Genomic DNA, 18,304 nt, shown 5'->3' on the forward strand with positions numbered 1-18,304 from the left:
CCACTGCAAAAAATGTTTTTCTTACTTAGATTTTTTGTCTTGTTTCCAGACAAAATATCTAAAAAAAAAAATCTTAAATTAAGAAGCATTTTCTAGACAAGTAAAAATTATTGACTTGTTTTCAGAAAAAGCGTTTTTGCTTGCAATAAGCAAAATAATCTAGTTTTCTGCTTGAAATAAGATTGTTTTTCTTAGCCATTGGCAGATTATTTTGCTTGTTGCAAGCAAAAACTCACTTAATTTTGTCTTTTTTTCTGAAAACAAGACAATAATTTTTACTTGTCTAGAAAATCCTTTTTGATTTAAAAGTTTTTAGATATTTTGGCTGGAAATAAGACAAAAAATCTAAGTAAGAAAAGCCTTTTTTGCAGTGTTATTACAGTATTGACTATGTATGAGTGAACTTTTTCTGTGACAGGTTAAAGGTCTGATCCATGTGTTTATAGCTGAACTTTGGTTTAATTTGTATATTTGCGGTTTCAGATTTGAGCCAAGTTTGGCTTGTAAAAATGTTTATTTCATCAAAGCACAGCTACTTCTTTTATTTCTTCTTTTTACTTCTTATAATTTCCGCCAATGAAAAACGGTGTTTTCATAAAATAATGAATTTGATAATAGTTACAGCATCTATCAGCCAATCCCTGAAGGATCCCACAGGAAATGCCAAAATTACAGCACATCAAAAAGTGGAAACTATGAATTTAAATCTTGAAACTTTGGCAGCTGAGTTAAACTGATCTCACCTACACTCTTTTAAAAAGGGGTGCTTTAAAAGGTTCTTCACAGCGATGCAATAGAAGAATAAGTTTTGGTTCCACAAAGAACCATTCAGGCAAAAGGTTCTTTAAAGAACCATCTCTTTATTATCTTTTTTATAATCTGAAGAACCTTCTTTCACCACAAAGAACCTTTTGTGAAACAGAAATGTTCTTCAGATGTTAAAGGTTCTTTATGGAACCATTTAGACAATGGCACCTTTATTTTAAAGAGTGTAACCTAACTACAGCTGAATGAATTGTTCATACATATACACTTAAATTATTGCAATCCTCTTAAAATTGTTGTTTTAAAACGTAACTCTGAAAACATATTTTTGCAGAGGTTTATTGATCAACATTCACACTTCAAACAGGAAATACTGATGTTTTAGTTCAGCTCAGCATTTGATTTACAGTAGACAGCATTGATGTTTGACATCCATAAATGAGACTGTTAACGATAGAAGAGCAGCACAGCTGATTGAGTGAGATGTTTAGATGTTTGGTCCAGAGCGGTGAAGTCTCCACACTGCTGAGGCTCCGGGAAAAATCCTCCTCCACCAATGCAATACTGCAAAACACACTTATATCAGTCTGATACCATTGTAATATTATGATTTGTTTAGATCAAAAACTCTGACAGATGCTGGTCTATGCATGACTTACTTGTTGAGGATTGCATTCAGTGGGTTTAACTCCAGAGCACATGGCCACAGCTGCTTGATCAGCGTTAAACACTCTGAAGGTGATGAAGCCAGACTCAGTCTCCTCTGAGATAAACAGAACAAACACAGTTAGTACAAAGTATTTCTGCATATGCATATGTTGTAAATTTCTTTAATGCAATATAGAGTTCAATACTTCCAGCAGACGATCCATATAAGTTTGCAGTTGAATCTTTGTCTCCAGTATCATACACCACCGGACTGCTGGGCCCCATATCGCTCTTACACTGTCCAGCTCCAAACTTCACAGGGTATTTCTGTTTCAAATAGTCATGCAAAATTGCAAAACATTTCATTAAGTTCATAATGTATGTTGTACAGCATTATATCATTTCATAAATAACTGTAAGCAAAGTTAAAATGCATTACAATATTTGAAGTTTTTTTGTCATGTGTTTTAAAGCATTATACTTTCTAAAGGTGTACACTGTAAAAAACAAATAGTTGAATCAGCTTCAAATAATTTGTTACCTGGCTGCCTTATAATTTTAAGTTCAGTCAACTCAAAAGAGTTTAGTCAACTTAAAATGTTAAGTTGTACTAAGTTACAACTTAGATATTTGAATTGATTCAACTTAAAATCTTAAGGGGAGACACTGCAGGCAAAAACAGTTTTTTCATGCACCTGTAAAGTTTGAGATTTTGGGCTTTTTGGTTTTTTCAGAGAAAACACCCAAAAGATACTGTTAAGTGTTTTTTATAGCACTTTATCTATTTGTGTCAATAGATTTCAATTACAATACATATTTTTAAAGGCTGTTTTCTTTAGTTTTTCTCCTACACTGAGCCATAAATCTCCACTTCAGTAGCACTTACACACACCAAACTTACATTTGTTTTCTTGACTATATCCTGAAGGTTTTTACAGAGGGATTTGTTCATATATGATTTGCTTGATTTTATACAACATTTTATTCCCCCCAAAAATATAGTGTTTCCTGTCTGTTCTAGGTTTTTTCTGAATTACGGCATGATAGAAAGGGAGACCCAAAATTCCCTCTGTAAAAACTTTTGTCTCTAATATGTTAAAAAAATAAACAAGAATTTTGAAACCGATTTGAAACCGATTTCATCCAGTGTTTTTTTCAGTGATTTTTGCACTTAGCACATATTTCATTAAATAATGGCTCATTTGCATATTTAAACCTAACATTTTAGAAAACTTGTAATACAAAAAATGCTTGTAATTATCAGTGTAATCAATCAACTGGGTAAGTAAAGTGATAACTATTGCTTACATTTTTTACCCTATTCACCTGCAGTGTCTCGCCTTGTAAAGCCTGGTAACTTACCCAGCTTTTAAGTTTAACTAACCAAATTTTTTGTCTAGTCAACTCAAATATCTAAGTTGTCTTTTAGTACAACTTAACATTTCAAGTTGGCTAAACTTATTTGAGCTGACTGAACTTAAAATTTTAAGGCAGCAGGGTAACAAATTATTTTAAGTTTACTCAACAAATTGTTTTGTTTTTTTACAGCGTAACAATGAATAGAAAAGTATTATAACTGTGGTTACAATTTTTCTTGATCAAACAATGGACTTCAAAGTGCATCAAGGCATAACTAATGCATCCAAACTGTAAAAAAAACATTTGTTACCTGGCTGCCTTAAAATTTTAAGTTCAGTCAACTCAAAAAAGTTTAGTCAACTTGAAATTTTACATTTTATTACTAAGTACAACTTAGTAATAAACAACAACTTAGATATTTTGTTGATTCAACTTAAAATTTTAAAGCAGCTGGGTAACTTAGCCAGCTTTTAAGTTTAACAAACCAAATTTTTTTGTTAAGTCAACTCAAATATCTAAGTTGTCACTTAGTACAAGTTCACTTAGTTCAAGTTGACTAAACTTATTTTAGTTGATCGAACTTAAAATTTTAAGGCAGCAGGGTAACAAATTATTTTAAGTTGACTCAACAAATTGTGTGTGTGTGTGTGTGTGTGTGTGTGTGTGTGTGTGTGTGTGTGTGTGTGTGTGTGTGTGTGTGTGTATGTGTGTACCTGGTATTCATCACGTTGTGGGGACCAAATGTCCCCACAAGGATAGGAATACCAGTAAATTTTGACCTTGTGGGGACATTTCTCAGGTCCCCATGAGGAAACAGGTTTATAAATCATGCACAATGAGTTTTTTTGAGGAAGTAAAAGTTTGCACAATCTCCTGTGAGGGCTAGGTTTAGGTGTAGGGTAGGGTTAGGGCGATAGAAAATACGGTTTGTACAGTATAAAAACCATTACGCCTATGGAATGTCCCCATAAAACATGTAAACCCAACATGTGTGTGTGTGTGTGTGTGTGTGTGTGTGTGTGTGTGTGTGTGTGTGTGTGTGTGTGTGTGTGTGTGTGTGTGTGTGTGTGTGTGTGTGTGTGTGTGAGTGTGTGTGTGTGTGTGTGTGTGTGTGTGTGTGTGTGTGTGTGTGTGTGTGTGTGTGTGTGTGTACCTGGTATTCATCACGTTGTGGGGACCAAATGTCCCCACAAGGATAGGAATACCAGTAGATTTACCTTGTGGGGACATTTCTCAGGTCCCCATGAGGAAACAGGCTTATAAATCATGCACAATGAGTTTTTTTGATGAAGTAAAAGTGTGCACAATCTCCTGTGAGGGCTAGGTTTAGGTGTAGGGTAGGTGTAGGGCGATAGAAAGTACGGTTTGTACAGTATAAAAACCATTACGCCTATGGAATGTCCCCATAAAACATGTAAACCCAACATGTGTGTGTGTGTGTGTGTGTGTGTGTGTGTGTGTGTGTGTGTATGTGTGTGTGTGTGTGTGTGTGTGTGTGTGTGTGTGTGTGTGTGTGTGTGTGTGTGTGTGTGTATTGTGGCTGACACTGGACCACAAAACCAATCATAAGTGTACAATTTTCAAAATTGAGATTTATACATCATCTGAAAGCTGATGGTTTCTTAAAGGACATATTTATCCGGATCAGACAATATCTGGCCAAGATACATCTATTTGAAAATCTGGAATCAGAGGGCGCAACAAAAAAAATCTAAATATTGAGAAAATCGCCTTTAAAGTTGTCCAAATGAAGTTCTTAGCAATGCATATTACTAATCAAAAATGTATATTTTGATAATATTTTGATAATGCATGTAACCAATGTGTTGTCCAGTCCAATTGTCTTTAAGATACTAGACACTTTATTGTCAGTGATGATTTGTATATTTAGTGTATTGAGATTTATTTCAATATGCACATCCTCTTTAAAGTAGAAGTATGTTGAAGTGTGCATGTTGAATTTTATGTAAGCACAGTGTGTTTCACCTTGAATAAGTTGTAAAGGTTTCCACCATGCTCTGTCAGGAACTTGCTGTCTGTATGGTAGCGCAGGACAGCAGAAGACGTCCAGTTTTTCAGCTGCTCATTATTGGGAACGTGCCACACTGACACGTCTTGTGCAGAGATGTCGTAGTACCCGGGATTCTGTGGGATATGTCAATATTGGGTCTGTCAGATCGACATTATTATCCTCTCACTGGTTAGCTGAGGTTTTGTGTATATGGTGTACCTTGTAGTCGTCACTAGCGGAGGCCTCAGCTGTGCCGAACGTAACAGTGTTTGCCCATGTTCCGTCTCCTTCAGTCAGGTTTTGGTCATTTCCCTGCTGGCTCGACCAGCGATCACCAGGAGAGCACTTCCCATTGATGTTGTTCTCATGGACACTGGCCACCAGAGTCCATCCACCGCCAGCTGTGGTCATGTCACAGAAAGTCTGGTAGTATGTACCGCTCTCTGTTGTCAGGATGTACATGCCGTCTGAGGAGAAACAGAAACCCCAGATTTCACTTTAATAAAGAGAAGTATTCGCTCGACTGAAAGATTGGCAATGTCCTTACACTTGCACATATTTTACAATAATAATAAAGTTGACATATAAAATTAAGTAAATATCAAAAATTAATTAATTTGCAGTATGAAATTTACTAAATATTTTAATTGAACATGATCTTCACTTAAATATCCTTTTGTTTGTTAGGATTTGGTTGAGATACAACTATTGAAAATTGGGAATCTAAGGGTGCAAAAAACATCTAAATATTGAGAAAATCACCTTTAAAGTTGTCCAAATGAAGTTAGCGATGCATATTACTAATCAAAAATGAAGTTTGGATATGTTTGCAGTATGAAATTTACTAAACATCTTCATGGAACATGATCTTCACTTAATATCATTTTGTTTGTTAGGATAGGACAATATTTGGCTGAAATGCAACTATTTAAAAATTGGGAATCTGAGATTGCAAAAAAAAACAAATATTAAGAAAATCGCCTTTAATGTTGTCCAACTGAAGTTCTTAGCAATGCATATTACTAATCAAAAAATTGACAGTAGGAAATTTACAAAATATCTCCATGGAACATGATCTTTAGTTAATATCCTAATGATTTTTGGCATAAAAGAAAAATGGATAATTTTGACCCATACAATGTATTTTTGGAAGTTGCTCTACTTAGGACTGGTTTTGTGGTCCAGGGTCACATATATCAAACAAAACACTTTTATTTAAGCAACTTTGTCTATGAAAGAATATTGTCACAGTTCATGTTTGTTTGTTTCTTGAGCAGAAAATCAGCATATTAGAATGATTTCTGAAGGATCATGTGACACTGAAGATATGATCACAGCAATAAATTACATTTTATAATAAATTTAATTAAATATATTCAAACTAAAATCACAATATTTCTACTGTGTTTTTAATCAAATAAATGCATCCTTCTAGAGACTTATTTACTAATTTCAAGCATTTAAGCAGAAACCTTTCAGAAGCAGACATCTTCAACAAACAAATATTCAATTAAGTGTGACTAAACATTTGCTTGCTGTTGTGTTTGCGTTCTTCAGAATGGTTTTAAAAATAAAACTTTGGCTGAAACTTTAATAAATCTTCCACATTACTTACCCTGCGAAACACCTTGTTTTTCCTTGATTTCCAGGCAGCTGCGAGAGAGGGTCCTCAGTCTAGCATGATACTTGCCTAATTCTGGATTTATGTAGGTGCCATTTATAATAATTGGCTTTGGAGTGACAGCTCCCAAAGCACCCAGCACTGCAGACAAGAAGACAGAGATAAACTGAAACAAGCCTCTCTAAAAAAATATATATATATCAATATTCATAATCATAGTCCACTTACTTGTGTGCCTTAACTGGAAAAGGCACACCAGGAAGAAAACGAAGCGCAGCATGGCTCTGAGTTTTCAGCTGTTCGTTGATGTCTGATGAAGATTTCTCTCTTCTATCCACCCTTACAGTGTGTGCAGCTTTTATCTCTCATCTGAGCTTATATCTGGAGTAAAACTGATTGTGCAACATTGTGTCAGTGTGTAATCATTAAACATGCAGCAAACCCAGGGCTGGACTTGCAATCAGGGAAATGCCCATTGCTTGAAACACCAATCTGTTTACTTTTTCAGCAACTTATCAGCAAAGTTATGGAACATTACATCCATATTTTTGTTCTCAGCATGTGCTTTCCTCACAACGAATTACGGGAATGTGCATGTATTTGTGAAAGTGATGAATGCAGTGGATTATGGGTAGCAGAGGTCTGAGCCATTGGCCAAAAACTGTGTTTTGAATTAATTCTGAACTATTGTGAAAATATGGCCTTTAATATACACCCTATTTTCTACACTGAAATAAAAGGTAAAAATAAATAGTAACATCTAAATTAACTGGTTTGTTTAAGGGGAGACACTTCAGGCAAAAACAAGTTTGAGACTTTGGGCTTTTTGGTGTTTCATAAAGTGTTTTTTCAGACTAGTGGAAAGAAAACACCAAAAAAAGACGCTGTTTTATCTATTTATTTATCTATTTATGTCAATAGATTTTAATTACAATGCATATTTTTGAAGGTTGTTTTCTCAAAATGAGTTTTTTCTCCTACACTGAGCCATAAATCTCCACTTCAGTAGCACTTACACACACCAAACTTTACATTTTTATTCCTGTCAATATTCTGAAGATTTTTACAGAGGGACGTGTTCATATATAATTTGCTTGATTTTATACAACATTTTATTCTCCCAAAAATTGTTGTTTTCTGTCTGTTCTTTCTGAATTATGGAGTGACAATATGATATTTCATAATCCCCTCTGCAAAAACATTTGACTCTAACATGTCAAAAGAATTTTGAAACTGACTTCATCCAGTGTTTAGATTTTTGTACTAGAAATGTATGCAAATTAGCACACATTTTATTAAATTATGCCTCATTTGCATATTTTAACCTAAGATTTTAGAAAACTTGTGATACAAAAAAATGTTTGCAATTATCAATGTAATCAATCATCTGGGTAAGTAAGGTGATAACTATTCGTTTTTTTTTTTTGTTTTTGTTGTTGTTGATTTTTTTTACCCTATTCACCTGCAGTGTGTCGCCTTAAGTCAAAATATTTAACATCACAGCCAACCTACATTCATTCATACCAAGAATGGGTTCAATCAGGTAAAAACAACTCTGTAACTGTAATAGTTGCAAGTTACCATTTTGCTTTTTCATGCCTTTGTCTTTGTTTTTATTTTGCTTTTCACCACTTGCACATTTACAATGTGCACAATGATACAGTTGTCATCAGATACAATTAAAGCACCTCCTTCCTCTGTGACACAACCTGACATTTGCTTGCATAAGTCTTGTAAACACACTGTGTCATAAATGCCCACCAAGTAAACCAAACCAAGGCCAGTGTCCACAGAAATGTAACTGTCTGTCCGTTTGTTTCAGTGTGGTTTATTTTAGGCATTTCCCAAGTGATGATCATGCACAATTTCCCAAAAACAGTGTCTGATCATTCCTATAAATTGTTTTGGGGAATTTAACACATCAAATACCATATTAACAGTTGGGCAAAGCAGTTTGTGAAATATTTGGAAATAATTTAAATGATACTTGTTTTCAGTTGAACTGTAAAGAACCATTATAATTATGTTTCAATCTAATCTTTTTTATCACAGAATTATTATTATTATTATTCACTGTTTAGTGTTTAATAATGATTACTAATCAATTAAAGGGGGCATAACACATACAGTTTCACCCAGGGGCGTAGCAACCGGGGGGGACGGGGGGTACATGTCCCCCGCACTTTTTTTGACCTAGCACCAATATTTCCGCCATTGTTCTCTGATTTGTTACTTAGATTTGAGTGAACTAACATTTAGCCAATCACAGCGCAAATCTCTTGGGTGTCCTCAAATTGCCACTTTGGTGCTGTAAAATGCCCATTGTTCTTCTATTTAGAATTTATTATACTGTATGAACATCACCATACTGTCCCCCCACTTTTAAATTGGCTGCTACACCCCTGGTTTCACCTAATCTCATGTTAATCTTGAGTACTTATAGAGTAGTACTGCATCCTTCATATCTCCAAAAAGTCTTTAGTTTTATCATATTTACAAAAGAAAGATACAGCTTTACAATTCTCTCAGAAAACAGCTGAGCTCTTGGAGGTGCGTTGTGGGTGGAGCTAAAGATTGACAAGAACTTGTGCGCCGATTGGCAACAAAACACAGACATTTGATGCTGTTTCACTTACCAGCTGCAGTTCTGAATCATGACCAGGATCTTTTATGGCAGCCATGGCCAAATGGTTAGAGAGTCGGACTTGTAACCCAAAGGTTGCAGGTTCGAGTCTCAGGTCCAGCAGGGATTGTAGGTGGGGGGAGTGAATAACCAGCACTCTCTTCACCCTCAATACCACGACTGAGGTGAGTCCCTTGAGCAAGGCACCGTACCCCTAACTGCTCCCTGGGCGCCGCAGCAATGGCTGCCCACTGCTCCGGGTGTGTGTTCATGGTGTGTGTGTGTGTTCACTACTGTGTGTGTGTGTGTGCACTTGGATGGGTTAAATGCAGAGCACAAATTCCTAGTATGGGTCACCATACTTGGCCTCACTTCACCTCCTTTCCTTTCCTTTTATAGCTGGGGCCGCTCCATCTTTCAGTATCCAAGGATGTGCAAATCCAGTGTCGAACTGGGCCTTGTTTGTAAAACATTCATCAACAAACACACTTGCAAAACTCTGTTTCTGCCCCGAAAAAAGAAACTGCATCATCAACTGCATCATAATATTAATAATATTAATAATAATATGAATCTACACTAAAATCCTGATTCATAATCACAACATTGTCAAGTGAAATCAAATAAACATACGATTAAGACAATGGCCGTGCTGTGATTTCAGCTATACTTAAAGGGGTCATCGGATGCCAGTTTTCCACAAGTTGATATGATTCTTTAGGGTCTTAATGAGAAGTCTATAACATAATTTGGTTAAAATTTCTCAATGGTAGTGTAAAAAACTATTTTAACCTTGTCAAAATCAGCTATTCTGTTGTGTGTTCCTTTAAATGCTAATGAGCTCTGATCACCCCGCCCCTCTCTGCCATGGGATGAGAGCCATAACGTTTACTTTATCTGCATTTAGCCGCGTTTAGCTGCAAAACTGGCTAACATCCACTAACTAGCACATTATTGAGAAAGGCCATTTGCAAAGATGTATAAAAAACCCTTCTACTCACTTCTGCTGTGGGTGAAGCTGCATCACGAATGATTCACACGAACATTGATGCATATGTAGATCGGGATCGACGCTTTCCTTTCAAAAACGAAAGTAACGTTAATCCTCTGCGTCTTCAGTGGCTCAGATGTCGGGAGTAAATGATGACTGCTCCAACAACAGAACACCTCAGTCAGAGACATTCTTGTCTTCCCCTGCACAAAGTAGTAAAATAGAGTTAGAAGCAACAGAATATCTTTTTCTAGCGCTAAGTTGGCAACACTGCGCTCTGGTTAATGTGTGCTCTTCCGGGAGAAATGCCCATACAAGGAGTTCCACCCTTCAGGACGTCATGAAGAGCCATAATAAAAAAAAACTTTCCAAAACTCAAAAAAACTCAAACTTCCAAAACTCAGAAGTGTGTATTCGGCACAGAAATACTCTGTAATACGTCCAAATCGTTTTTTTAAACTTTGGTCATGTTTAGCATGAGAATCCAACTCTTTAACAGTGTAAATAACTTAACATGCATGAAACAGCATTGGACCCCCCCTTTAAAGTGCCATAAGTTTCTCACAAAAAGATAAAATGATAAAATTCTCCTCAAAATGAATAAAAACAGTGAAATTCAATGCAAAACTGCAATAATTAAATATGTTAAATAATACAAATATCCTTTCTGTATTTAATCCCATTCTATTAACTGATGTCTTTGCTGCCGACCTTCGATGATCCAATTCATCCATACTAATAAGCAAAAATTACTCAAGATAATCTAACATTTGTTTTCCTTTTTTTTTATTGCTGAAGAGTTGACATCTTTTCCTCTGCGGTCTACTGTACAGACGTGAATTTACTTTTCTTTAAGTCTGAGGCTTTTGGTGTGAAAAGGCTTTTTTACAGATTTAAAAAGTAACGCAAAAGTAACATGACGCATCACTTTCCATAAAAAGTAACTAAGGAACGTAATTAGTTACTTTTTTAGGGAGTAACTCAATATTGTAATGCATTACTTTTAAAAGTAACTTTCCCCAACACCGGATGATGACAGAATAGGACTTTTTGCATGTGTGGTCGAAATGTTTTTGAAAATGAAGTTTGTTTTTCTCTCTTTTTAATAAACTGACATAAGCATATTTTTTTTATTTTGTCTTTGGTGATCACATATCCTGTCTGCCTCATCTTAAAATTAACATGTAAGTCAGCTACATCCGGCCTTGAAATGCACTCCACCTATAAGAATAAATAGTAGTCCTCCTCACTCTCCCCCTCACCACCGTATCTGTGTTAATGAATCAGCCGTGGCAGATTTGTCTTAAGGCCCTGTCCTAAGGATGAGGTCTAGATCGTTTTATCAGGTCTGAATCATGTCAGCCGTGGAGTGTTTAAGAGGCGTGCTCTTGTCTCGACAGGCTCCTGAACACACAAAGGTGATGTGTTAAGTGTCAGTCTCTCTTCACCCTCAGAGGGGACGTGAAGGTCAGCAGGCAATTGAAACAAATTCTTTAAGACAACCTTAGTGGTAACACACTTACCTTTATTTCAAGAGTTTACCTGCACTCTTAAAAATAAAGGTCTTTCGTGATGCCATAGAAGAACCTTTTTTGTCTAAATGGTTCCATAAAGAATCTTTAACATCTGAAGAACCTTTCTGTTTCACAAAAGAAGGTTCTTCAGATTATAAAAAAAGTAAGAAAGAGATGGTTCTTTAAAGAACCTTTGACAGAATGGTTCTTTGTGGAACCAAAAATGGTTCTTCTATGGCATCGCTTGAACAACCTTTTAAAGCACCTTTATTTTTAAGCTTATATAATCTTTGAAGGAAGGTAAAGCAGGTTTGGCTTGTGGCAGATGATCTGAGCTCAGAACCTGACTCGACTGACAGTATTAATTGATCTTTTTCCTTCCTTTGTTTGTTTGTTTGTTTGTTTCTTTCTTTTCTTTCTTTTTTGAAATTTTAACTGTAATGTTTAACCAATGTCAAAACTGGACCTTCTGGTGAAAACAAAAGAATGCTCTCTGAAAAAAAAAGGAATTACTGTAGGTATAGGATTTTTTACTCAGAAATTGCTATTCTATTTAAAATTTCACAGATTATTACAAAGAAACAGCAAATAACACTTGAAAATAGAATAACTGAAAAACCATTTTCTTGTAAAGCAATTTTCTTTTTTGTAACTATGAAAAATTATTTCTTACAGTGCAAACAAGACTTCTTCAATCATGTAGCCCTCTTAAACCTGTCCCTGCAAATTCACGTTCATCTGCCTTCATCTTTACTTTTGAGTGTCATGCCCACATTCCACATCCAGTCAAAAACTGATGCACAAAACCAAATCACTGCCCCACTTTTTTTTTTTTTCATTGATCGTTACTCTCTGGCACTGTTGGGGAAAGTTACTCTTAAAAAAAAATGCATTACAATATTGAGTTACTCCCTAAAAAACTTTTTGAATCTGGGCAGGGTTTGCTAGTTTGTTTTTAATATAAAAAGTTCTATTTTTGGCAAATTTAAAAGCCTTAGAGAAAGGTAAACTCTTCAGCAAAAAAAAAAAAAAAAAGGAAAACAAATGTTAGATTCTTGAGTAATTTTTGCTTATTAGTACGGATTAATTGGATCATCGAAGGTTGGCAGCAAAGACATCGGTTAATAAAATAGGATTAAATACATAAAGGATATTTGTCTTATTTAACGTATTTAATTATTGCAGGTTTGCATTGAATTTCACTGTTTTTATTCATTTTGATGAATCTGTTTTTTTTAGTGAATGAGATGAACTAATGCAATAAATGGGGGGGGGGGGGGGGGTAACTCCGATATTTTCATTAATTAAAATGTAATGCGTTACTTTACTTGGAAAAAGTAATATTATTACGTAGCTTGCGTTACTTGTAATGCATTACCCCCAACACTGCTCTCTGCATGGTGTCATAAATCAAAAGACAGATATGTGACCCTGGACCAAAAAAAAACAGTCAAAAGGGTAAATAAGCTCTCCATTGATGTATGGTTTGTTAGGATAGGACAATATTTGGCCGAGATACAACTATTTGAAAATCTGGAATCTGAAAAAATCTAAACATTGAGAAAATCGCCTTTAAAGTTGTCCAAATGAAGTTCTTAGCAATGCATATTACTAATCAAAAATTAAGTTTTGATTTATTTACAGTAGCAAATTTACAAAATATATTCATGGAACACGATCTTTAGTTAATATCCTAATGATTTTTGGCATAAAAGAAAAATCAATAATTTTGAACTATACAATGTATTTTTGGCCGTTGCTACAAATATACCTGCTCTACTTAGGGAGTTCTACTTAAGTGGTTATTAAAGGGATAGTTTACACAAAAAATGAAAATTAAGTCATCCTTTACTCACCCTCCACTTGTTCCAAACTTGTATGAGTCTCTTTCTTCTTTTGAACAGAGGGGATATTTTAAAGAATGCTGGCAACCAAACAGTTGACGGTAGGCATTGACTTCCATAGTATTTTTATATTTATAGTATTCGGTATAGAGTAGTGAAAGAGTATTGTTCATTCTGAAGCAAATTACCATCTATATTCTGTGTATTTGTGCATCTTCTGAAAAAAAAAAGAATAGATATGACAAGATCAAAAGACACTGACTGTAATATCGTTTTACATGAGGCATTAAGTCTCTAGTAGTCTCTAATGTGCCCTATGGCCTATATTTCTACAGACATGCAGATGTAGGATGCAGGATGTTTGAAAATGTGTTTTTGTATTTTAGTCTAATTGAATGCTTTTTTAAATAATTTCCCTCTTCTTTCGTCCTCAACCTATCAGTCTCAAAAGGACTTGCTGCTGTCTTTTCTTTATCTCCAGTTCAGTCCTGCTTGACTATCTCCCTCTGAGATGAGGCTTTGTGATACAGTTCAACAGAGTTAAAATTGTTGCTTTACGTCTTTTTTGACTTGACAGGACAGCTTGTTTGTCAGATGGACAGAGTTTGTTCAAATATCCATCTGGAGATAAGAGGCTGTCGTCTGTCAGGAATGTGTTGTGAGATTGTTCGGCATTCCTTTCTAGCCCTCAGAAGAGACGAACTGACCTCAAGCCAGTGAAACTTGTGTTTATGTGCGTCTTCACCATTTCCTCTCCGTCTGCTGAAAACATCAACAACAAGTATAGTAGTTCATCTCTGCCGACTGGTTAACTGTGTCACGGACTATTGTTCGAGCAGTACAATGATGTTTAGATCCCTCATCCTACTGTGATAAGGGAAGGTGGAGGTAGTGGAAATGGGAAGGGGGAAAACCCAGGCACTGGGGGAGGTCAGCGACTACGAGGCCTATGAAACGCACACACAGAGTGTGTCGGAACTGTGGTCTAATTTAATTCACATATGCTGTGTTGAAGAAAACCTCAGCGTATGTGCAATGTGGCAGCCAGATACAGGATATTCTGGGACTTTTGTTTTTCTGCTTTTTATTTGGAAAGCCTCACAAATAATTGCATTTTTTTTTTTGTACACATGCATGTGTGTGATGCATGATGCATGCTTTGCTATTTAACCTTTTTACTGTTTGGCATTGATGCTGCTCACCATTCACATGATTATTATTGAAAAACATATCTGTATTTATGAATCTTATGAAACCTGCCATAAACATGCCTACATCATATTTCACTCCAAAAACGAAAGTGAAAAAAATATACATATAAAAATAAGAATATTTTAAAGCTAATTTAGGAACACTAGAAGAATAGTTGTATTAAGGCGAGACACTGCAGGTGAATAGGGTAAAAAAAATAACTAATAGTTATCATCTTACTTACTCAGTTGATTGATTACATTGATAATTGCAAACATTTTTTGTATTGCAAGTTTTCTAAAATGTTAGGTTTAAATATGCAAATGAGGCATAATTTAATGAAATATGTGCTGATTTGCATAGTACAAAAAAATCTAAACACTGGATGAATTCAGTTTAAATTTTTGTCACTCCATAATTCAGAAAATACTTAGAATAGACAGAAATGTTTGGGGCAATATTGAATTGATTATAAATGTATATAATCAAGCTAATTATATATGAACAAATCCCTCTATAAAGACCTTCAGTATATAGAAAGGAATAAAAATGTAAAGTTTGGTGTGTGTAAGTGCTACTGAAGTGGAGATTTATGGCTCAGTGTAGAAGAAAAATACTAATTTTGAGAAAACGGCCTTTAAAAATCTGTATTGTATTTAAAATCTAATGACACAAATAGAAAAAGTGCTATAAAAGAAATACTTAACAGCATCTTTTGGATGTTTTCTTTTCACTAGTCTGGAAAAAAAAAAAAAAAAACACTTTATAAAAAACCAAAAAGCCCAAAATCTCAAACCTGACTTTAAAAAAAAAAGTTTTTGCCTGCAGAGTTTTTGCCTCTCCTTAAGAATAGTAAATAAGATGAAAATTCTGCTGTTAATTGTTTTGCCTGCATCATTGATTCAGTGTGTTAATCTCAGTACATTTTAATATTGACGTGTTCTTTAATCGTTAGTGGTTTCTGTTTCTTCTAAAAGTAAACAAAATACACAAAATAAAATCTCAAGCCATGTCCTTTGTGACCTGCAGAAAGAAAGTGAAGGGGAGAAAGCGAAAGAAAGCAAATGAAGAGAAAAGAGAAAAAGAGAACATGAGTAGACAAAATTAAAATTTCAGTAGCTTTGATGCTCCTCACCATTTACATGATCATTATTAGATAACCTTCCAAGAACCTGCCTAGGTCATATTTCGCCCCAAAAACAAAAGTTAAAAAATACATATAAAAATACGAATATTTTAAGGCTATCGGGAACGTTGTATTAAACAGAGACACTGCAGGTGAATATAGGTTAAAAAAAGCTAATAGTTATCACCTTACTTACCCAGTTAATTGATTATATTGATAATTACAAACATTTTTTGTATTACAAGTTTTCTAAAATGTCAGATTTAAATATGCAAATGAGGCATTATTTAATGAAATGTGCTGATTTGCATACATTCATAGTGCAAAAAATAGAAAAAGTGCTATAAAAGAAACGCTTAACAGCATCTTTGGGGTGTTTTCTTTCCACTAGTCTGAAAAAAAAAACCTGCAGTGTCTACCCTTAAGAATAGTAAATAAGATCAAAATTCTGCTGTTAATTGTTTCGCCTGGATCATTGATTGAGTGAAGAGGAGAAAGTGAAAGAAAGCAAATGAAGAGAAAAGGTAAAAAGAGAACATGAGCAGACAAAATCTTAGTCAATGTTTGTTCCAGATGGAGTTAATTACAAAATGGAGAGAGGATTATGTGTGAAAGCCAAGCCTGTTTATTTTAGAGATAGACACCGATCACATGGAGTGACCTCTGACCCCTGAGAAACGCATGCACACTAGCTCTTAGAGGAGGAAAACTCCCTACTGGCCAATTCATGAGCATCCAATCAAACATGAATGTAAAACCAAGAGTTGAAGCGTCTGATCTCCCACCCGCTGTCTCTGAACAGCAACAGAGGACTTAGTGCAGTAACATGTCACCTCACATCACCTCTCTCTGTTATCATGCAGCTCTCTGGTATCACTCTGGGAAAAGCTTTTATTGGCTGGCAGGTAATGGGATAGTTTATGTTAGGAGACCCCCATGTAGAGGGGAAGTGGGGGTTTGCACTTTTCCCCTTTCACCATCCTCTTTTCATTGGCCACAAGCCTTCAATAACATATATTATCCTCGTGCTTGTACAACCAAAACAATTGGGTATGGTTGAAATTGAAAATATTATATATAAGCATTTATGTAAATGCTAACACATTTCTACTAACAATTCAAAACTTTTTTTGTTTATTTTACTTTTTTTTAGATAAATGTTAATTTGTTCAATTTGAGTAAAAGATGACAAAAACACAAATTTAAGCATTTGCTATACCAATATTTTGTTCTAAGAATGTTCTGAGAACATTATGCTATGTTCTGGTAGTGTTTTCAGTTTTTTTTTCTTCTAAAAGTTAGGATAACATTCTATAAAAACATTCTACAAATATTCATTTATAACTTTGTTAGAACATTATCCTCTAACATTCTAATAATGATTTCATCAAGAAGCTTCCCATTGGACATTGGATGTGGACTCTAATGTTGCTCAGATGTCAAATTATGGTTGGAAGTAAAAACCCAACCTTTGTTTGAGGAAGCTCCCACTTCATTAAATAACTCCAAAACAGCATTAAAAGCTTCACTTATTATAAACCAGACCGACTTTATTTCTGCCATACATTTACAAAAGGGCTTAGTGAGATTAACAGAGGTTTAGATGTTGATGTCTGTTTGAAAGTAATATTGGTTTGATGTCACCATTATGGTGGGAAGCATTTGCTTTAGTTGGGCTATTTGACTCATGAGTTTTAGATGTTTAACTGCTGTAACCATGTTAGTTACTGTAAAAACAGCAAGAGAAAAATGTCATCAGCTATTGTTGGTTACATTCAGATGGCTCAGATGTCATCATTTGGTTCTCTGATTTCATATTGCCTCATCTGTGGTGTTAACTGCGCATTATTTACTACAGAAATGCAATAGTCCTACAAATTTTAATCAGATCACTTCAAAGATTAAAAAAAAATCTTGTTTGTCACACAAATATCAAGAATCAGTCTTTGAATCTCAACAATGGTGACATACTTCATGTTGCAATCATACAAAACTCGTTGAGGGATGCCAGAATGCATTGTGGTACGAAAGATGCCACTATTTTTGAGATTCATACACTGATTCTTGATGTCTATGTGTGTCTAAGTTTTCAGTAGTTTAAAGTGGTTTGTGAACAATATGTTTTAAAAAGTAGAGGCAGGGAACATTGCTGGATCTTATGCGGTTACAATGCATTTCCACAGTCACAAATATGAAGTTAATAGTATAGATTAGACTCTAAATGAAACCAGCTGACCAAATCTCTACGTGATGGTATCTTTGACACCATGGCAGATTTTTTTCTTGTTGCTCTTGCCATAACAAACATAGTTACAACAGCTAGAGAAGAATATTAAGTCAAAAATCAAATAGACACTTCTCACCATAATGGTGACATCAAACCAAAAAATTACTTTCAAATAGACATTAACATCTAAACCTCTGTTAATCTCAATAAAAACGTGTGTAAATGTATGACAGAAATAAAGTCAGTCTGGTTTACAATAAGTGAAGCTGGTAATGCAGTTTTTGGAGATATTTGACACTGGAGCTTGACATCAAACGAAGTTTGGGTTTTCGCTTTCAACCAAAATTTTAACCAAAAGTCCACATCTAGTGTGATGGGAAGCTT

At 34.9% G+C, this 18,304-nt stretch overlaps 1 protein-coding gene across 1 annotated transcript; it reads right to left on the reverse strand.

Annotated features, from left to right (window-relative positions):
• Positions 1 to 1,088: 1,088 nt before the first annotated feature.
• Positions 1,089 to 6,769, reverse strand: itln3 (intelectin 3). Its single transcript, XM_073820684.1, has 7 exons — positions 6,633 to 6,769; positions 6,399 to 6,545; positions 5,003 to 5,250; positions 4,759 to 4,917; positions 1,620 to 1,740; positions 1,425 to 1,528; positions 1,089 to 1,329 (listed from the first exon to the last, which is right to left on the reverse strand). Exons 1-7 carry the CDS (start codon positions 6,682 to 6,684, stop codon positions 1,213 to 1,215), a joined length of 948 nt encoding a protein of 315 aa, XP_073676785.1. The 5' UTR covers positions 6,685 to 6,769; the 3' UTR covers positions 1,089 to 1,212.
• Positions 6,770 to 18,304: the final 11,535 nt, after the last annotated feature.

Source organism: Garra rufa, chromosome 16 (assembly GCF_049309525.1).
Source record: "Garra rufa chromosome 16, GarRuf1.0, whole genome shotgun sequence".
NCBI lineage: Eukaryota > Metazoa > Chordata > Actinopteri > Cypriniformes > Cyprinidae > Garra > Garra rufa.